This window comes from Lithobates pipiens, unplaced genomic scaffold (genome assembly GCF_037356315.1).
Source record: "Lithobates pipiens isolate NorthernLeopardFrog02 unplaced genomic scaffold, aLitPip1_a1.2 Scaffold_16, whole genome shotgun sequence".
Lineage (NCBI taxonomy): Eukaryota > Metazoa > Chordata > Amphibia > Anura > Ranidae > Lithobates > Lithobates pipiens.
In genome coordinates, this window is record NW_027507748.1 from 586,131,192 (window position 1) to 586,153,352 (window position 22,161).

At 45.3% G+C, this 22,161-nt stretch overlaps 1 protein-coding gene across 1 annotated transcript; it reads left to right on the forward strand.

Moving 5' to 3' along the window:
- Window positions 1-18,257, forward strand: PFDN5 (prefoldin subunit 5). The gene is made up of 6 exons (XM_077483859.1): window positions 1-148; window positions 10,700-10,802; window positions 11,060-11,091; window positions 14,013-14,087; window positions 14,696-14,801; window positions 17,906-18,257. The coding sequence occupies exons 1-6, from the start codon at window positions 77-79 to the stop codon at window positions 17,974-17,976; spliced, it is 459 nt and encodes a 152-aa protein (XP_077339985.1). The 5' UTR covers window positions 1-76; the 3' UTR covers window positions 17,977-18,257.
- Window positions 18,258-22,161: the final 3,904 nt, after the last annotated feature.

Consider the following 22,161-nt stretch of genomic DNA (forward strand, 5'->3'; position numbering starts at 1 on the left):
ATGTCACTTCCTATTCGCTGTGTGAGATGGGAAGTATTCGTTAGTGACCCGCAGGGAGAGGTTTTCCTCCTCCAAGATGGCGCAGACTGTGAACATCACCGAGCTGTCTCTGCCTCAGCTAGAGGGCCTGAAAAGTCAGCTGGACCAGGTGAGTGCCGTCCCGTTTCCTTCTACAGTACGGGGAGGGGGTGTGGCACTACAGGTCCCAGCATTTACCCTGCAATATATCCTCCTGGTCTGAGTGGGTTCCAGCAATGCACACAGTACAGGCACACCCCATGTGTCACACCAGAGTGTGATATCACCCCACCATGTAATGAAGGCTTGGATGATATGTCAGTAATCCATAGTGACCACAATCTTGCTTTTACTGACATGGATCTGATCCATTGTTGTGTACTGCACGTGGTGTGGAATGTATGAAAACTGGAGCAGCAGTGCATGGACCTAGCTTACATCTTCCAGTCACACATTTAAGCACTTGCCAACCAGCCACTGCAGTTGTACTGCGGCAGAATGGCATGGCTGGGCGAAACAACGTTATGTTACAATGCTTCACTGTGTGGCCACTGGGGCGTGCATGCCCGGCGGTCATGTTTACCGCCGGGCTCCTACAATCACTCGTAACACCCTGAGATCTGTGTGTAAACACAGATTCTGGCTCTCTGAGGGGAGAAGAGACTGATCATCTGTTCATACAGCAATTTGTAATCTCCCCTAGTCAGTCCCCTCCCCCTTCAGTTAGATTACACACTAGGGAACAACACAACCCCTTGATTGCCCCCCCCCCCCCTACTGTTAACCCCTTCCCTGCCAGTGACATTTTTAAAGTAATCAGTCCATTTTTATAGCACTGATTGCTGTATAAATGCCAATGGTCCCAAAAATGTGTCGGATGTGTCCGCCATAATGTCGCAATAAAAATCGCAGATCGCTGCCGTTACTAGTAAATAAAAGTATCCCCTATTTTCTAGACGATATAACTTTTGTGCAAACCAACATATTGCGATAAAAAAAAAAAAAAAAAATATATATATATATATATATATATATATATATATATATATTTGTGTGTGGGGTTTTTTTTTTTTTTTTTTTTTTTTTTTTAAATATAGAGCAAAAAATAAAAACTGCAGAGGTGATCAAATACCACCAAAAGAAAACTATATTTGTGGGGGAAAAGGGCGTCGGCTTTGTTTGGGTGCAACGTTGCACGACCGTGCAATTGTCAGTTAAAATGAGGCAGTGCCGAATCGCAAAAGCGCTCTGGTTGGGAATGGGATAAAATCTTATGGGGCTGAAGCGGTTAATGTGGAACTAAACCCTCCTATTTTCAGCGTAGGAAGCTGCCATCTTGGGCCACATGTACACCGCTGCTGGTAAACAAACGTTTGGGAGCAGTTGGGTGTGTTTTTTTTTTTTTTTTTTTTTTTTGTTCCCCCTCCCCCACCAACTGCTCCTGAACTCTCCTCCTGTCATCTTATCAGTACATGTACGCAGGGTGGTTTTTGGGCAGTTGAGTTTAAAGGCTTTTTTTGTAATACAAAAAAATTGAATCTGAAGCTGTGTTTAGAGGCATTTCAAGCATTAACTTGCGTTTAGCCACGTTGGCTTTTTTACAGGCGTGTTTTTTTTATTTATTTTTTTACTCTTCTAAATGCAAACTCAGCAAAAGGCTGCTAAATGCTGCATGTAAACGTAGCAAAACTGACATTTTAAACGTGGGTTACTATCTGTCAAGCTAAATCATTCAGGAGAGCTTGTCTCAGATGATACAGAGGTGAGAGAAATCCTCCTACATAAGTTGTACCTGTTTATTTGCAGCCATTTGTCCTGTACATCCTTGTAAAACTCAGAGATAAAAAGCAATTTTCACAGGCTCACAAAGCAGGCAGCTGTAGTCGCACACTGCACAAGAGCTCTAAGAGCTGATTGGAGGGAAGGGAGACACCCCTTTCACACAGGAACAGAGTTGAGGCTGTCAATCAGACTGATCCCTCCCCTGTCACCTTTTATCTCTTGGTGTCAGGAAAAATTGTCAGAAGTGATTCGTGCTGATAACAGAGGAACTAGACAGAAGAGAGAAATTACTCTTCATGCTTTGGAGAGAGGCAAGTAAATGCTAGAGAAATAGGTGAATTGTTCAGATTTTGTGTCTTTACAACCACTTGAAGGTTAGAGCTGGTTGCTATACACAGCGGCCTGCCCCACTTCGCTCTGATTTCTCTAACAGGCCCATGGTCAATGCACATAATATTATTTATTAAAATGTGTTTTTTTTTTTTCCCCCTCCTATTTGGCGGTCCTCCCCTCCTTCTTAGGATGCCCCTTCAGCAAGCCGGATTATAAGGGGGCACCTCAGCATATGCTCCAGAGCTGGGCTGTGTCCATCTATACACACATACACAGCGCTGGCAAGTCACGCTCCCTTTCCCTCCTCACAGGAGTTTGATTGCTTATGGCTTCTGCTGCTGTCGGCCTCCTGTGAGTCTAGGAAGTGAACAGAGTGGTGGTACAGCCAAGACAGCGCTGGATCGGTGAGAGGAGTCGGGTAAGTATTTAGAAACGGGGGATGTTCTTTACCTTCATGCAAAATATGCATGAAGATTAAAACAAAAAAAAAAAAACTTGAGTTTAGAAGCACTTCAACACTACATTATTCATACCAGATGATGTGATTGAGCCCTTACTACTGCACAGAGTGTGTCTCACATAATGAGGTGAGTGCTATTCTGTGCAGCAGGACTGTAAGTCCCAGCTAGCATGACTGTGTACCCCTTGGGGGTTGTGTTCACAATGTCACATGCTCACTAAATGCAACTTAAAGTGGTTATAAACCTTTTTTAATAAAAATAAACTAACATGTTATACTTACCTGCTCTATGCAATAGTTTTGTAGAGCAGGTTCGATCCTTCTCCTCTTCCCTCATTGCCACTCCAAGCCCTTCCTCTTCGGTGGGTGCCCCCATGGAAAGCTGCTTTCCATGGGGGCAACCGTGCATGCTCACTCCCGAGTCCCACTGCTGCATCCATTGACAGACAGTGGGACTTGGACCCTGCCCCCACTCACATGTCACAGCATTTGATTGACAGCAGCAGGAGCCAATGGTTCTCGCTGATAGCAAGCTGTTTCAATGAGGAGGGAGACAGCGGCAGGAGCCACTGCTATCGTACACATTGCTGGATCGGATCTGGCTTGGGTAAGAAAAAAAGGGGGGGGGGGAGCTGCAGCACAGAAGGTTTTTCACATTAATGCGTAGAATGTATTTAGGTGAAAAACCTTAACGTCATGCGGCACATGCGCACTTAAGCCAACTGAAGCAATGGCAGTATGTGCCGTAGCTTCAGTTGTACTGTGCCGTCCGCAGCGGGTCCCATACGCAATGCTTGGGACTGATGTCATTGCGGCTCCGGCCAATCGCAGCACCGGAGCCATGATACCCGGAAGCAAGCCCTGGGCGACATGTCAGCGGCCTGAGGGGGAGAAGAGGATGGCTGCGGGGGATTAATTCTCGGGTAAGTAATTCATAATGAGCTAGTATGCTATGCTTGCTACCTCATTATGCCTTTATCTTGCAGGGTGTGTTTTATTTTTATTTGTGCAGGAGGCTTTAGAGCTATGACCACCCATTACAAAAAATTTAGTGCAGAACTTATTAATTATCAATTATGTATCAGACTTTTATCTTAGTTCTCCTGCAAAGCCCTCAAATGTCTGTTGGTCCTGCCAGTGAAGGCCACCCAGTAGAGCTTCCTATGATGGTCTGATGACAATGCTGCACTGCTCCTGAATTTGGAGCTGCCACTCCCATGTAGGATTGTCTGCTTTCACTACATTGTGCTGAAAACATGTTGCAGGGGGCATGGTTATCAGAATTGCCACTGCTGAGTGATGAGCCTGTAGCTGGACAGTCAGTACCTGGCCACAACTAGTCTTGCCCACTGCTTTCTGGATGAACAGCACTGCCTTTGTTACTGATACCGCCCACTGTGATCTGCAGTGTCTGGGAGGAGAGCGTGTGAGACACAAATTAAGGAAGATTTGGCGCAGTCTGGGGGGGGGGGGGGTAAAGGTATATTTTTGATTTCTATTAGAGGCAGTAAACTCTCCCACTCTGATGCTTCTTTTCAGTTAGTCAATTATAATAAGTAATTATCAAACTATAGCTACTGTAATCCAGCCCAAATCGCATATTACTTAGTGTCGGTTCACACAGGGGCGACTCAGATCCGACTTCAAGTCGCCCCAAGTCACCTCAGGTCTCACAACATATAGAAATCAATGTAAGTGAATGGAGCCATCTTAATGCACGCTACTGAAGTCGCTCCGACTTCAGAAAAGGTTCCTGTACTACTTCCATCCGACTTGTAGGCGACTGGTACACATTGATTTCAATGGAGGTCGCCTCCAAGTCGGATCTCTGTCTATACAGAGGCTACTCTCAGAATTATCAGCTCTCAAAAGGAGTTCCCCCCTGAGAGCTCATTCTCTGATTGGCCACAGCAAGTCGCCTGGCCTGGAGTAGTGTTGTAAGTCACGTCGTGTTGCCCCTGTGTGAACCGAGCCTTACTGTTTAACCACCTCAATACAGTGCAGTTACACCCCCTTCCTGACCAGACCAATTTTCAGCTTTCAACGCTCTCACAGTTTGAATGACAATTACTCAGTCATCCAACACTGTATCCATATGAAACTTGCGTCCTTTTTTCCACACAAATAGAGCTTTCTTTTAGTGGTATTTAATCACTAGTGGGTTTTTTATTTTTTGTGCTATAAATAAAATAAAACGTACATTTTGTGAAAAAAATTGCTTTTTCTTTGTTTCTGTCATAAATTTTTGCTAATTAGTAATTTTTCTTCATAAATTTTGGCCAAAATTTATACTGCTACCTATCTTTGGTAAAAATAACCCACATTAGTGTATATATTTAGTCTTTGTGAAAGCTAGGCCGCGTACACACGCGCGGACTGTTTGCCCAACCTTGTTCGTCAAACAGTTTCGGCAAACAGTCCGCTCAAAATTTGCATGAGCGGACTTGCCCACACACGAGCGGACTGTTTGACGAACAAGGTTGGGCAAACAGTTCGCTCAACTTTTGAAATGAACGGACTCGCCCACGTAAGGAGGAGGCAAATCCGCCCATTTCGAGCGCGTGTACAGGTAGGCGGGGCCCGCGAAGGAGACGTCGGGGGCTCCGCCGCCTGGAATGGGCTTAAAGGGGAACCCCAACGCCGAAAAAAATCGGCGTGGGGGTTCCCCCAAAGTCCACACCAGACCCTTGTCCGAGCACGCTACCCGGCCGGCCAGGAAAGGGGGGCGAGCGAGCGCGCCCCCCCTCCTGAGCCGTACCAGGCCGCGTGCCCTCAACATGGGGGGTGCCTTGGGGAAGGGGGGGCCACCCCAAAGCACCTTGTCCCCATGTTGATGAGGACAAGGGCCTCTTCCCGACAACCCTGGCCGTTGGTTGTCGGGGTCTGCGGGCGCGGGGCTTATCGGAATCCGGGAGCCCCCTTTAAGAAGGGGGCCCCCGGATACCGGCCCCCCACCCTATGTGAATGAGTATGGGGTACAATGTACCCCTACCCATTCACCTGTGAAATAATGTACAAAAAAAAACACAACACAGGGAAAAAATATTTTATTGCACAGCTCCGGGGGTCTTCCGTCTTCGGGGGTCTTCTCGCCGGACTCCTCCGCTATCTGTGTGTAGCTCTTTTACTAGCGGAGGAGTCCGGCTTTCTTCCTCCCCGCCGCCGGCCTCTTCTCCCGACTTCGGGGGTCTTGTCCCCCTCTTCGGTTCTTCTGCCGGGCCACCGCGCCTTCTTGTAGCTCTTTTACAGGCGGTGGCCCGGTCTTCTGTCGCCGCTGTCGTCGTCGCCGCCGCCGCCTTCCGTTCTTGTTCTTCTTCTTCTTCTTCTCCTGGAGATGTTGACTCGACGATCTCTCCGGCCGGAATGCCAGAGCCGCGCTGTGCGGTCACTTATATAGTGACAATGGGGCGGTGTCACATGGTATATGTCACATGGGTTGGTCACATGGGTTGATGTCACATGGGGACTATGACATCGTAAGGGGGCGGGGTCACCATGTGACCAACCCATGTGACATATACCATGTGACACCGCCCCATTGTCACTATATAAGTGACCGCACAGCGCTGCTCTGGCATTCCGGCCGGAGAGATCGTCGAGTCAACATCTCCAGGAGAAGAAGAAGAAGAACAAGAAGAAGAACAAGAACGGAAGGCGGCGGCGGCGGCGACGACGACAGCGGCGACAGAAGACCGGGCCACCGCCTGTAAAAGAGCTACAAGGCGGCGCGGTGGCCCGGCAGAAGAACCGAAGAGGGGGACAAGACCCCCGAAGTCGGGAGAAGAGGCCGGCGGCGGGGAGGAAGAAAGCCGGACTCCTCCGCTAGTAAAAGAGCTACACACAGATAGCGGAGGAGTCCGGCGAGAAGACCCCCGAAGACGGAAGACCCCCGGAGCTGTGCAATAAAATATTTTTTCCCTGTGTTGTGTTTTTTTTTGTACTTTATTTCACAGGTGAATGGGTAGGGGTACATTGTACCCCATACTCATTCACATAGGGTGGGGGGCCGGTATCCGGGGGCCCCCTTCTTAAAGGGGGCTCCCGGATTCCGATAAGCCCCCCGCCCGCAGACCCCGACAACCAACGGCCAGGGTTGTCGGGAAGAGGCCCTTGTCCTCATCAACATGGGGACAAGGTGCTTTGGGGTGGGGGGGCCGCGCGGCCCCCCCTTCCCCAAGGCACCCCCCATGTTGAGGGCACGCGGCCTGGTACGGCTCAGGAGGGGGGGCGCGCTCGCTCGCCCCCCTTTCCTGGCCGGCCGGGTAGCGTGCTCGGACAAGGGTCTGGTGTGGACTTTGGGGGAACCCCCACGCCGATTTTTTTCGGCGTTGGGGTTCCCCTTTAAGCCCATTCCAGGCGGCGGAGCCCGCGACGTCTCCTTCGCGGGCCCCGCCTACCTGTACACGCGCTCGAAATGGGCGGACTTTCCGAGCGGGAACAGTCCGCTCATTTCGAAAGTACAGCGGACAGGCCCACACACGGGCGGACTGTTCGCTCAAACACAGTTTCAGCGGACAGTTTTTCGGAATTTCCGAAAGACTTTGTCCGTCCAACTGTCCGCTGAAACTGTCCGCTGAAAGCCCACACACGAGCGGACTGTCCGCCCAAACACTGTTCAGCGGACAAGGTTGGGCGAACAGTCCGCCCGTGTGTACGCGGCCTTAGTCTACAAACTATGGTGCCAATCGCTGAAAATTGATCACTCCTGATCAGGCCTTTAATACATCAGGTGTACCTCATTTCTTGAGACACTAACAAGTCAGGAAAGTACAAATACCCCCCAAATGACCCCTTTTTACAAAGTAGACATTCCAAGGCATTAAGTAAGTAGCATGGTGAGTTTTTTTAAGTTGTAATTTTTTCCCACAATTCTTTGCAAAATGAAGATTTTTTTTTTTTTTTTTTTTTTTTTTTACAAAATTGTCATATTATCAGGTTATTTCTCACACACAGTATATGCATACAACAAATTACACCCAAAAATACATTCTACTACTCTTCCCGAGTACGGAAATGCCACATGTGTGAGACTTTTACACAGCCTGGCCACATACAGAGCACCAACATTGATGTAGTACCTTCAGACGTTCTACAAGCAAAAATGACGCATCTCATTTCTCAACCACCTATTACATTTTTGAAGGCCCTGGAGTACCAGGACAATGGAATTTCCCATAAAATTACCCCATTTTTGGAAAGCAAACACCCCAACGTATAATCTGTGAGGCATAATGAGTCTTTTGAATGGTTCATTTTTTTTTTTTTCACAAGTTTTTGGAATATGTGGAAAAAAATTAAAACGCATTTTTTTTTTTTCACATAATTGTCAATTTATAAGATATTTCTAACACATAGCATGTATATAGCAAAAATTACACCCCAAAATACATTCTGCTACTCCTCCCAAGTATGGCGATACCACATGTGCAGGACTTTTACACAGCCTGGCCACATAGAGAGGCCGAACATTGAAGTAGTGCGTTCAGGCGTTCTAGGAGCATAAATGACAGATTTCATTTCATAAATGCCTATCACACTTTTGAAGGTCCTGGACCACCCGGACAGTGAAATTACCCACAAAATGACCCCATTTTGGAAAGCAAACACCCCAACGTATATTCTATGAGACATGGGCTGCAAATAGGTACTCGGGTACCCTGATGGCCTGGTGACAGGTACTCGGGTACCCTGATGGCCTGGTGACTAGAGGTCCACCGATATGGGTTTTTCTCTGGCTGATGCCGATATTTAGAAATCATGGCGGCCGATATATGATGCCGATTTTTTTTTTTTTGGGCCGATATGTTAGGCCGATTTTATTTTATTTATTTATTTTTTCCTTTTTTAATTATTATTATTATTATTATTATTATTATTATTATTATTATTATTATTTTTTTTTTTTTTTTAATCCCCCTTGATCTAACACACCTTTCCCACTGGGGCGTTTTTCAGGCGCTTTTGGGCTAAAAATAGCGCCTGTAAAGTGCCTGCAAAATGGCTCCCCTGCAGTCTGTGTGAAAGACGGAGTGCTTTCACACTGAGGCGATGCGCTGGCAGGAAAAAAAAAGTCCTGCAAGCAGCACGTTTGGAGTGGTGTATACCACTCCTCCACCACTCCTGCCCATTGATATGAATGGGCACCACTGCCGAAGCGCATGCAATGCGATTTGGCAGCAGTGCTTCATGGGCGCATTTAACCTCTTCCTTGGCCGCTAGCTGGGTTATATGTGCCCCACTAGCAGCCAAATAGCGCCGCTAAAATGATGGTAAAGAGCCGCTAAAACTTGCGTTTTACCATCAACGCTTGCCCGCTCCAGTGTAAAAGCAGCCTTCATAAGTGATGCAGAAAATTTCTTACAATTAAACAAAACAAACCTCCAATCAGTTTACTTGTATGTATGATTTAGATGGGGGGAAAAAAAAAAAACCTATATACTAAATAAAAACGGGTAGTCAAAACTTTTGGACGAAAAAAAAAAATGGTAACTTTACTGTTTTTTTTTTATTTTATTTTTATTTTTTAAATACCGTATATACTCGAGTATAGGCCGACCCGAATATAAGCCGAGGCCCCCAATTTACCCCCAAAAAAACTGGCAAACTTATTGACTCGTGTATAAGCCGAGGGTGAGACATGCCTGTCCATCCCTGTGTGTGTGTCCGTCCATCCCTGTGTGTCCGTCCATCCCTGTGTGTCCGTCCATCCCTGTGTGTCCGTCCATCCCTGTGTGTCCGTCCATCCATCCCTGTGTGTGTGTGTGTGTGTCCATCCATCCATCCATCCCTGTGTGTGTGTGTGTGTGTCTCCATCCATCCATCCATCCCTGTGTGTGTGTGTGTGTGTCTCCATCCATCCATCCATCCCTGTGTGTGTGTGTGTCTCCATCCATCCATCCATCCCTGTGTGTGTGTGTGTCTCCATCCATCCATCCATCCCTGTGTGTGTGTGTGTGTGTGTGTCTCCATCCATCCATCCATCCCTGTGTGTGTGTGTGTGTGTGTGTCTCCATCCATCCATCCATCCCTGTGTGTGTGTGTGTGTGTGTGTGTGTCTCCATCCATCCATCCATCCCTGTGTGTGTGTGTGTCTCCATCCATCCATCCATCCCTGTGTGTGTGTGTGTGTCTCCATCCATCCATCCATCCCTGTGTGTGTGTGTGTGTCTCCATCCATCCATCCATCCCTGTGTGTGTGTGTGTGTCTCCATCCATCCATCCATCCCTGTGTGTGTGTGTGTGTCTCCATCCATCCATCCATCCCTGTGTGTGTGTGTGTGTCTCCATCCATCCATCCATCCCTGTGTGTGTGTGTGTGTCTCCATCCATCCATCCATCCATCCATCCCTGTGTGTGTGTGTGTCTCCATCCATCCGTGTGTGTGTGTGTGTGTGTGTGTGTCCAGCCTACCTGTGTCCCGAGCCTTTGTCCCGAGCCTCCGTCCCGTGCCTTGCCTCCTTGCCTCCGTCCCGTGCCTTGCCTCCGTCCCGTGTCGTGCCTTGTCTTGCCTCCGTCCCGTCCCGTGCCTTGCCTTGCCTCCGTCCCGTGCCCTCTTCGTCGGCGGCCATTGTAAAATTCAAAAGCCGCGCCTCCGCCTTCGCCTGTGATAGGCGGAACACTGAATTTCCCAGCAGCCTGTGTTCCGCCTATCACGGACATCGTATCATCCTCGTCCGTAGTACGAGGATGAGACGATGTCCGTGATAGGCGGAACACAGGCTGCTGGGGAATTCAGTGTTCCGCCTATCACAGGCGAAGGCGGAGCCGGAGGCGCGGCTTTTGAATTATAGAATGGCCGCTGTCTGTCTGCTCGACACGCTGATCGAGCGGGCAGACAGCGATGACTCGAGTATAAGCCGAGGGGGGCACTTTCAGCCTCAAAAAAGAGGCTGAAAATCTCGGCTTATACTCGAGTATATACGGTAAATGATTCTGATGGGCATTAAACCAAGGACCCCAATGCTCTAGGCAAAGCAATTCCCGATAGTTCAACCAATAGAAATCGTTTAACAGCACTGCTGAGCTATATGGTACATTTCTGCAGTGCTGCACAATTGCAAGTCACTACAGCTAATTATGTCCCTCTATTTTTACTTTTTATTTTAGGAAGTAGAGTTCCTGTCTTCATCGATTGCTCAGTTAAAAGTGGTGCAGACCAAGTTTGTAGAGGCCAAGGAATGTCTGAATATTCTCCATAAAAGTAATGAAGGTAGGTGACTACTAATAGTTTTCAGATTTGTTTATTAACAGGTCCAATATCAAAATGTGAATTTCACAGTCCAATACCTATAACAATTATAATCGGAATGCATTATATGGTGTGCTGACCTCAGTAATGTGCAATTTGGTCAGTAGGTATTGCTTTTCATACTTGGCCTGTTTTATTGTATTTGGCTGCTAATGCTCTTGGTATTCTGGAGTATGATGCAGCTAGTACTAACTCTATATTCTTTCTTTCTTTTACAGGTAAACAAATTCTTGTTCCTCTGACAAGCTCTGTATCCTTTTTCTGGTTTACAATGTTATTTCAGGCCCAAACCTAAAATGAGCTTTGGAGAGGGACCCATCAACCCCTGTATAAACCCTGTCAGGTTTTTATTGCTGTCTGTTCCCCCGTTGTACAGGTTCACCCTCTCTAATTGTCACGTTTACTGTTCTTGCCAAATAGAGGTGACATTTTCCAGCATGTTCCTTTTACACCCACCTGCCTCCAGATTCGATCAGGTGCAGTAGAAGAAAAAACTGCATCCTCTTTCGTTTTGGTGGAATGGATCAGAGGTAGCCTGATATAAACAGATGGCTGAGTCTGTTTACACCTGACCTGTAGGTCAGCTGGGTCAACCTGTGTCCACTCTGCATAAACTGTGACATCCTTCCCTCTCTACTTCGTTCAGTAGGAGATCATCTCCGTGTGAAAAGGGCCTTATTCTATCCAAAATGAAAACTCTTTTCCTTTTTAGGTCTTCTTTAAATTAGTTGGAAACTAAGTTAGATTTAAACCTAACCCATTTTAAAACCTTTATCTTTAAACCTAACTGAACATTTCACTTGAAACCTGGTTCAGGTGCAGAATCTTTAGAGTACATTCACACCTGGACATTTTGGGATTGCTAGCAGAATTGCAGCGATTCTGCGCAATCTCAAAAATCGCTACAATCACAAAACGCAGGTTCAGGTGCCATTATTTTCAGTGGTATATAAAACTGTGGTTTTGCTGAGGTTGTCATGCAGTTTTATCACCACAAATCGCATGTTGCCCAAAAGAAGCTTCTGCTCATTTTGGGTGACGAGCTTCACACAAGGTTATATATCACATGATTTATTGGCAATCGCAGCAAAACGACACCACGTTTTAGGTGTCATTGAAAATAATGGCACCTGAACCTGTGTTTTGCAATTGTAGTGTGTTATGAGAACACAGGCAGAATCGCAGCAATTCTACCCACAATCCCAAAAATGGCCAGGTGCGAATGGATCCTTAGGCCCCAAACACACTCTTCTGAAAGGGGATCCGTTCCACATCCGTCAATCGGATCAGATGACAGGTGGATGGAAATGGACAAGCAGTCCATTTCCATCTGACAGCCCCATAGAAAACATGTCCACTCCGCATAGCGGAGCGGACACATCTGTCATATGCCTGCTCGGAGGACAGATCCCCCTGCTAAGCAGGTGGATCCGATTGATGGTAACTGCCCACTGTGAAAGGTGCCTAAAGCAGTTGCAAACCAAGACCTCAGTTTGGTTAAAGCTTGTATATTTACACATAACTGAACATTTCACTTGAAACGTGGTGCTGGTGTCAGGACTTTCCATCTTTTATGTGATTGTGTTTCACATCCAGCTGACGGGTAGATGATAGAATCGATCATAAAATGCAGCTTACACTTTTGATTCAATGGATGCAGTATAGAATCTCTGCTGGGTTATAAAATTGATAAAGTGTGTGTTTGTTCCCACTGGGTAGATCACCTGAACATTCTTGCATTGTCGCTTTGGCAGAAAGCCCAACTGAGACACAGCTGGCTGGCTATAGATAGTTCGAATCTCGGCTGGCTCAGCAGGGAGCGGTTGATTTGAACAATCTATGGGCATCTGATTGTATCCGTGTCGATCCGTCGATCAACTTGGGTACAACTAGCATGCGATTGCCAGCAGCTATAGCAATATTCATTGTGCTCTCCTGGCAGGCATGGCTTCCAGTACTCCCCCTGCTGGGAGAACACGATTGCTCCAAGGGTGGGATTCCCCCTTCAACATTCACTGTTTTTATTGGGGGGGGGGGGGGGGAAATCGAGCGATTTCTTTCCTGCAACCCATGGATGCAGGAAAGAAAATTGCATAATCTTTGGCCTGCCTAAGTCTGTTTAGTAGCCAGACACCAGCGAAACCCCCATGTATTCTGTGGAGGGATGACAGCTAATTCTGTTTTTAGTTTTAAATTAAAGGGCTGTACTGTTGGTATACCCACCTTTCCTAAATTTTGTTTAAATTAATTGGACAGCCGCTGTCCTAGGTAAGTTGGTGGGGTGTTTTATTATTATTATTTTTTTTTTTTTGAACAGCAGGAGATTATTATTTATATAATAATTTACTCTTTTATTGTAGGCCTTAGGCTGAATTTATAATATTTTAATTAAAAGCAATCTGTTTTGAAAGAAGCTTGTAGACTGCTATTGCAGACTTTTACTTTTTGTCGTGACAAGCTGCTTGACTGACCCTTCTTTTTCAGTAGTTAGAATTCCTCTTCATACTTGTCTCGGGTGATCCAGACTTTTCTCTGCCTTTTACTGCTCTGCATTATTTCAGGTCAGTGACTGAAAGTAAAACTAAGGCCACTTTCACACAGAAGCGGCGGGTCCGTTAGGGGTAAAGTGCCTGCTAGTTTTAGTGGTGCTTTACTGCCGTTTATAGCGGCGCTTTTTACCCCACCCCCCCAGAAGGGGTTAAAAGTGGTGCCCATTCATTTCAATAGGCAGGGGTGATGAAGGAACCGTGTATACAGCATTCCCCCACCGTCCCAAGATGCTGCTTGCAGGACTTTTTTCCTGTCCTGCAAGCGCACCGTCCCAGTCTGAAAGCACTCAGGCTTTCACACTGGGGCTGCAGAAGAGGAAGTTTACAGGTGCTATTTTTAGCGCAAAAATGACTGTAACGTGCCGCAGTGTGAAAGCAGCCTAACAGGTTTGCATGAGAGCCAGTCCTCTAGCCATTTTCTAGGGAGGTCAGCAATGGCATCCATCATTTTGTCCCTCGTAATGGAAACCCTTTAAAGCCCTGTCATTTAGAGTACCCAGCAAACAGGAAAAAAATGCATAAGTGGGAATTGACAATATTTCAAGGCTTTATTGCTGCCACAGTATATATTGGTAGAAATAAGTATGGCTATATTACTTTCCTTACCCACTACCTGCAACAGATGTATGTGCCTGGAACACTTAGCAACGTCTCTAATGTGCTAGTAGATGTGGGAACTGGATACTATGTAGAGAAGGTATGTTTATTTTCAACTATGAGCTAACATAACTGGTGGTGAAACACCAAAATGGTATAGTAATAGGATATATTCGATATCTGGATGTACATATCAGGAAATCTTCAAAACTTCCCTATAAAATAAATATATTCTGGAGTTTTGTGCCATGGGTTAAGCCCAATTTAAACCAAGGAAATCATTCCTGTTCCTGCCTTTCTAGATCGTTTTAAGTCACAAATGGATTCCTAGATTATTTATTTTTCTTTGTCAACCACGGCACCTCCCAGATGTTGTCACAGATTCTGTGAGGCAGATTGGCTAACCATTTCTCCATTGACCACCAATGTACATGGGCCATTTCTCCGACCACCAATGATGGGGCCTGCTCCAATTTTTACTATTTTGTATTTCATTTCTAGCAGTTATTTTATCATTGCTAAAGAATACCTTTTGCCACACCCTGGCTTGCAGCTGTCCTTTAAAGCAGACTTATGATTGAATACGTAGATAAGGCGTTAGTTTTTATTTATTTTTTAATTTTTTACCCTTTAGTTTCTTTGTGGTTGTTATTTTGTAGTGTGTTTTAAAAAAAATTTTCCTCTCTGTGAATTCACAACTCTCTTCAGACTGCAGCAGATGCCAAAGATTTCTTTAAAAGGAAGATAGACTTCCTTACAAAGCAAATCGAGAAGATTCAGCCAGCTCTACAGGAAAAGCACGGCATGAAACAAGGTAACGCCCAATACGGTCTATTGGCAGAGATATTTAGGACATGGAGTTGTAACCTAATTTTCTGTTTTAGTCCTCCCATGTCACATGAGAAAGTTAAATGTACTAATTGTCCCATCTTAGGTTACGTAAACACCGCATCGCATGTGTCAGCACATATGCTGGCAACATTGCTTTCCTTTTTCCTAACATATTGTAAAATATAAACGCTTCCTGCCCATTTACAGTGCACACTAACACAGAGCATTGGTGTGAACAGTGAAAATGCAAAGCAAGGTTTTTTTTGCTTTGTCCATGTGTTGGCTGCGTTGACTTATTATTATTTATTATTATTATTATACAGGATTTATATAGCGCAGACAGTTTACGCAGCGCTTTACAACATTAGGGCAGACATTACAGTACAATTCAAGACGGGGAATCGGAGGGCCCAGTGAATGTGGTGTGAGCAAGCCCATGCTGTCAGTTATTGATTCCCCTAAATGGTTTCAAAGCCTGTCCCTTCAAAACTTCGTTTTTTTTTTTTTTTTTTTTTCTGAAGTAAGAAAGGATTGGAAACTCCTATTTACAGGTATGCAGGGTGTGCCATTAGAGAGATTTGCTCTTTCAGTCCCTTTCAAAAGGACTGACAAGGGTAAATCTTGAAAAGCAACACAGACAAAATTGCTTTATTTTGTACTTTTTAACCACTTCAGTCCAGGGCCATTTGGCTGGCCAAAGACCAGAGCACTTTTTGCGATTCGGCACTGCGTCACTTTAACTGACAATTGTGCAGTCGTGCGACGTGGCTCCCAAACAAAACTGATGTCCACCCCCCCACAAATAGAGATTTCTTTTGGTGGTATTTGATCACCTCTGCAGTGTGGTTTTATTTTTATTTTTTTTTGCGCTATAAACAAAAAAGCAAAAAAAACACATTTTTTTTTAATGTGTATTTTTGGTTAAAAAGAAATCGAGATAAGCGTTTGCGCAAAACCGTCAACAAAATAGGGGATGGTTTTATGGCATTTTTATGAAAACCTTTTTTTTTTTTTTTTTTTTTTTTTTACTAGTAATGGCGGCGATCAGCTTTTTACCGTACATTTTTTATTTTTATTTTTCTCCTTATAACTGCGACATTATGGCGAACATATCGGACAATTTTGACACATTTTTGGGACCATTCACATTTATACAGCGTTCAGTGAGATTATGCATTGATTACTGTGTAAATGTGACTGGCAGTGAAGGGGTTAACACTAGGTGGCGCTGTAGGGGTTAAGTGTGTCCTAGGGAGTGATTCTAACTGGGGATTTAGCTACGTGTTACACATCACTGATCACCGCTCCCGATTACAGGGAGCTGTGATCAGTGTCACTAGGCAGAACTAGGAAGTGCTGATTTACATTTGCATTTCCCCATTCCTCCTCTCCGTTAGACGATCGTGGGTATGCCCGCGGACATTGAGTCCATGGTACCCGTGATTGCTCTCACGAAGCTCCCGGTGGTCGTGCCCGCAACCCGACTCTTCAAGTGCAACATACAGGTACGTGATTCTACCTGTACGTGCCCTTCTGCCCCAGTATATCTGCATGAGGCGGTTAAAGACCGCCTTCCTTGGCTCTATTGTTGGAAACGATGTACATGTATGTCATTCCGTGCAGTAGGCGCCATGCGCGTGCTGATTGGCTCCCCCTCTGGCCAATCAGTGGGTCTGGCGGATGCGATGCCCCTCTTCCCGCCACTAAGCAGAAACACGAATCTCTGGGTTAATTCAGTCCATCTCCCACACAGTTAGGCTGGATTCACACCTATGCATTTTTTGTGCTTTTTGCATTTTGCAGATTTGCACTACAGAGTGTGTTCCATAAGAAACCATGGCAAATGGACTGTAGTGCAAGTCTGCAAAATGCAAAAAGCACCAAAACTGCATAGGTGTGAATCCAGCCTTAGCAAGCACCTCCTAGGGATACGCTTACCCTTTTTGATCTCCCCTGATGTTAACCCCCTCCCGCCAGTGTCATTAGTACAGAAACTGTGCATGGTTTTTAGCATTGATCACTGCAAAGTAACGCAGTGCCGTATCGCAAAAAATTACCTGGTCATGAAGGGGGTAAAACCTTCCAGGGCTGAAGTTGTTAATTAGCACTACTGAAGGGAAGCTTCCTGTACTATTTCTTCAAGGAAATGTCTCTTCTATACTTCTAACAAAGTTGCACTCAAGTCTTCAGTCGCCTGACAAAGTGGCACCACAAGTCGCGCGACTTTCAGGTCACAGAAGTGTGAACCAAGCCGAGGTGTCATAGGAAGTGGACACTTCAACAGTAGTTTTTTTTTTTTTTTTTCCCCATTAGGGTGAATCTGTCAAATGGCAAAAGAAAACTCGACAGGTCTAACCCCTCCTGGACTCAGTCCTAAACTTTATAAAACAACTTTTACCTTTACATACAATTTAAGTGGTGCTGTTGCAGTTTTAAAAAACGAGTGCCATGTTCATGTTACTTACTTTGTGTTATTTCACACAACACACAGAGCAGTGTGCGGGGCGGTAATTTCCTGCAGATGCATCCTAACGCATCGTCTTCATAAACTACAGTTTTTTTAGCTTTTAATCTCCTTCTTTATTTAGAAAAAGAGGATTATTAGTAAGGAGTTTTTTTATTATTTTATTGTTGTGCTCTTGCCCAGTAAAGCAATAAAGATGCAGAAGGACAAGCCCATGCAATTTATGCAGTGACTCACAGCAGGAGCCAGTTGTGTCCCCATTCACAGTTTCAGGTTTGATTTCATCCCACATATTGGGCTGAATTCAGACCTGAAATGGACCAAAAGACGCAGAGGGCTCCTGTGCAATTTGCACCAGAGTCACTGAGGTGATGTGTGAACCAACTCAATAGAGAGCTGTCACAATCTCTTGCTATGTGAAGAAACCCACATCCAGTTCGCAATAGTGTGAACCCAGCCTAAAAGTCTTGCTGTGGGACACACACAAATTAATCTAGACGTGTTGTCAATGTCTATATTCTGTGTAGTGTGGTGTGTTCTTATAAATTTTTTTTTTTTTTTTTTTTTTTTTTTTTTTATGCATCTGTGGCTTCATTTGATTTTTATTTACTCTATCTCTGCAGCTGTCATAGAAATGATGAGCATAAAAATCCAGCAGTTGACAGCGGCCCAGGCAGGGACTTCCAAGGCTTAGTCCTGTCTCCAGAGAGTGCCCTAACAACAATTCCCCTCACAGCAGAAGCTGCACCATCTTCCTGCAGTGAAGGCCGTTTCTTGGTATCCCTGGCCTTGCCTACCAGTGCAGTACACCTGGTCACTATGGCAGATACTAGCCGAACATCGTCTCTCAGACTGCGTGACAACTCTCCTGCATCCTCAGCCAAGGGATTAATTTATTTTTCATTTTTGTTTTTATTTGTCTGGGAAATATAAATACATTCACATTTATTGAAATTGTGAATTTTCTTTTAATAATGTGTCATGTTTCTTTGTGCTAGATATAAATAGTTGTGTTATTGCTGACTTGTACTCGAAAGGCCTGGAATTGTTATTCTTCACTACCCAGTGAGTCCTTAACCCCAAATAAGAATGTGCACATCTGCTGTCCCTGCATCTGTTCTACATATGCTTGTTGCAGGCTGCTGACTTGCCAAGTAGTGAATAAGGATGACAAGGCTTGGACCATGCCTTCAATGTCATCATGTCCACATTTCTCTGTTGAATATTTCATTATAAGGGAAATTGCACCGAGCAAACAAAACCCTGCTATGGGACTTTTTGGACCTATAACTATCCAAATACTCATAAATAACCAGTAATAAAGCTTAAAATCTCAATACAAATTGTTTAAGAACAACTTTATGGTTGATATCATAATGAAACAAAGTTTTATACATGAACAGTGTTCTACAATATGTTGACATCAAAACATGGTCCAGCAATGGCCAGTCAACCAGAAGCACCTGACATGTTTCAGAATCACATTCTTTCAGGGGTTTAAAGCGGGTATAGCAAAGACACTTGTGGTGTTCAGTATACAATCAATAACAGCCAAAGGGTTAAAAACATGTAGGGTACATCTTCTTGAAGGGAACCATCATGGAACAGGTTTACACATTTGTTACCTTTTTATGCCCCAAACGCCCAACAGCTCTCGTTCATTGACAGTCCTTGATAGTCTGGCAGACTTCCGGGAGGGAAGATTAGTCTTGGGAGGGGACTTTAATGTCAGCCCTGACCCAATGGTTGATACCTCTTCAAGTCGCTCTATGCATTCCTTTGCCGCCTTTAAGCATTTCTGCAAGTACCTACAGAAACACTCTAATTGACTGCTGGAGGGTTATGCATGTCTCCGAGAAGAATTATAGCTACTACTCTACCGTTCATGGGGTGTATACTAGAATCGATTTGTTATTAGTTGATCAGAGTAGCTTACGCTTATTGACTGACTCTTCTATTTGACCAGATTACCTCTGATCATGCCCCTGTGTCCATAACTCTTGAATTGCCTCATGGCATCCAAATCCTGGTTGTGGAGACTTAATGAGAACCCCTTAGATGACCCTAAGTGGTATAGGGGAAAGAGCAGACCTTGTCTCACTATTGGGTACACTTTGGGAGGACCATAAGGCAGTAGTAAAAAAGCACACTTATCGCATGGAGTACTAAGGTGAAAATGGAGCGACAAGTAGACTCCCAATGTTTTTTTTTTTTTGGGGCTTTACAACAAGCAGACTTGCAGCATCAAGAAATGCGGACCTGGGCGCTTTGGAAAAAAGCTTGCATAGTTCTATCAGGAAGCAAAGTCTTAGACTAGCGGCTCTATAGATGGCTGTGCTATGTAGCTCATGGGTATTATGAACATGGTAATAAATGTGGCAGAATGTTGACCAGGGCTCTATGGAAGCAGCGCGTATCATCACGTTTCTAAACATACTCCCACGGGGGAACCGGTACAACATAATACGAGAATCGTGTCACTGTTCTGAGACTATTATTTGGCCCTCTTTAACTTAGATTCCAATGCCTCTCCAGCAGACATGGTGCAGAAACAAGCGAAGGATAGAAGCCTATCTCTTCTTCGGGTCTCCCCAATCTATCTCTCGAGCAGCAGACAGCGCTAGAGATACCCATATCCCGGACAGAGTTGATGGCTACAGTGAAGTCTCTTCATGACGGGAAGAGCCCAGGGCTGGACATCTTCACGAAGGCTTAATACTTAAAAAAAAAAAAAATTGTGAGGCTACAGGCACCTATGTGCACCTTCCTCAATTATTTAACCTTAGAGGGGCATCTCCCACAGGAGGCTTCACTGGCTCACATCACTGTCCTCCCATAAGACGGGAAAGACCATACTCTCCTACAGAGCTACCGCCCGATCTCTACTGAATACAGATCTAAACTATTTGCCAAAATCCTTGCCAATCGCCTTAAACCTCTCCTCCCCAAAATAGTCCGCCTAGACCAGACAGGCTTTATGGTGGGTCGGGAGGTCCGTGATAATTCTATCCGGGCTTTACAGCTTATTCATTGGGCCTAGGCATGCCAAAATCTGCCCCCATAATTTATTCTTTCCACAGATGCCGAGAAGGTGTCTGATCATGTGGACTGGGGTTTTCTCAATGCAGTGCTGGCTAAGTTGGGGCCTCATATGTTGCTCTGGATAGCTGCACTTTGAGTCACTCTCCGCCAAAGTTAAGGTTGAATGGTTGTCTGTCCTCAGTGTTCCCTATCTGAATAGCACAAGACAGGGGTGTCTGCTTTCACCCCTTTTGATGGCACTGGTTTTGGGAAATATCAGCTAACCAGAACATCAAGGGGGTAATCGTGGGTTCCACGTAACATAAACTTTCGCATACGTGGATGATATCCTATTTCATGTGGTGGATCTTACGGTTTCCCTGCCAAGACTGATGGAATTACCAGCTTATAGCCAAGTTTCTAACTTTAAGGTTACTTATGCCTAATCTGAGATCTTGCCGATTAAGATCCCTCCGGTCATGGCTGCCGCCTTGAGAGGGGGGGGGGGGGGCCTTTCCCCTTTGCTTGGGCATATTCTTCAATGGGATATTTAGGTGTTCAACTCTCTAGTAGCCTGGACTCCCTATATACGCATAACTATGCCCCCTTACTAACAAAGCTTTGTTTAGACTTCCAATCTTGGGATAAAACGTCCTTCACTTGGGTTGGCCGCACAAAAATCATCAAAATGACAATTCTCCCCCTGCATATTGTTTCTCCTGCAGATGGCTCCTGTCTGCCTACCCAGGTGCTTCTTCATGGAGCTCCGTAGTCTGTTTATTAGGTTTGTGTGGAGAAATAAAAAGTCATGAGTAGCCATGGCTTTGCTACATCGGTCCAAGTGAAATGGACATCTTGGTCTGCGAATATCCTCCAATATCAGGCGATAGCTTTACAGCATTTGCTAGATTGGAAATTTCACGCGTCCTCTAAATTATGGGTCCCACTGGAAAATACAATTGCTGGTTGCACTGACTGTCTGGGATAGACTGAGTAGTTCCTTGGATCTTGCTCCCCCCACATATTCACTGGCTCCTGTCGTTTGAGGCGGGGGGATCACCCCTGTGGAGCAGAGCTGTCTTAGCTTGGATCCTGGGTGAGAGAAGGCATAGTTAGCTTGGCAAAGCTAATTATGGGACTTTGCCAAGGGCTATGCCTTAATCCCTCTTGATGACCTCAGGAAGAGATATGGTAGTTTCCCTTTTAACTTCTGGAGGTACCGCCAGTTGGCAGATTTTGTTGCCTCAACACATTTGTGTGATGCAGATTAGATCCACTTTTACGGATTCTGAACATTTTATGTGCGCCTCACACCATCTCCACCCTATACCAACTATTAAATGCAGCTAAGTCAGTTCCTAAACCATATTTCATTAGTGAATGGGAGCGTGGCCTCCAGTTTGAGTTTTCTAAGGAACAAGTACAGCAGTTTTATTATCTGGCCCATTCTAGCTCAGTGGAGTCTAAGGCACAAGAAAATAACTACAAGCTGTTGACCAGGTGGTACCGTGTCCCAGTGACTCTAGCAAAAATGTACCCTTCGCATTCCGAAGTGTGGTGGGGGTGTTCTTTCCTCCATATATGGTAGAAGTGCCTTTTGTATCCTCCTTTTTGGGTAATGGTACGTAAACATGTGTTGGAAGCCTCAGGATAGAACTTCCCAACTCTCTGAATTGCTTTCTCCTCCCAGTTCTCCATAAGTCTCTCTCCCTCTCCCTCTCCCCCTCTCTCGGAGTGATCTCCCTCACCTTCTCAGTGCCTCATACTGGTTCACTGGAAAAGCTCTTGTGTCCCGAGTGAAAATGAGTGGATGCGTAAGGTGTGGGAGATTATGGAGGCAGAGTAGTGGCTTGCCACC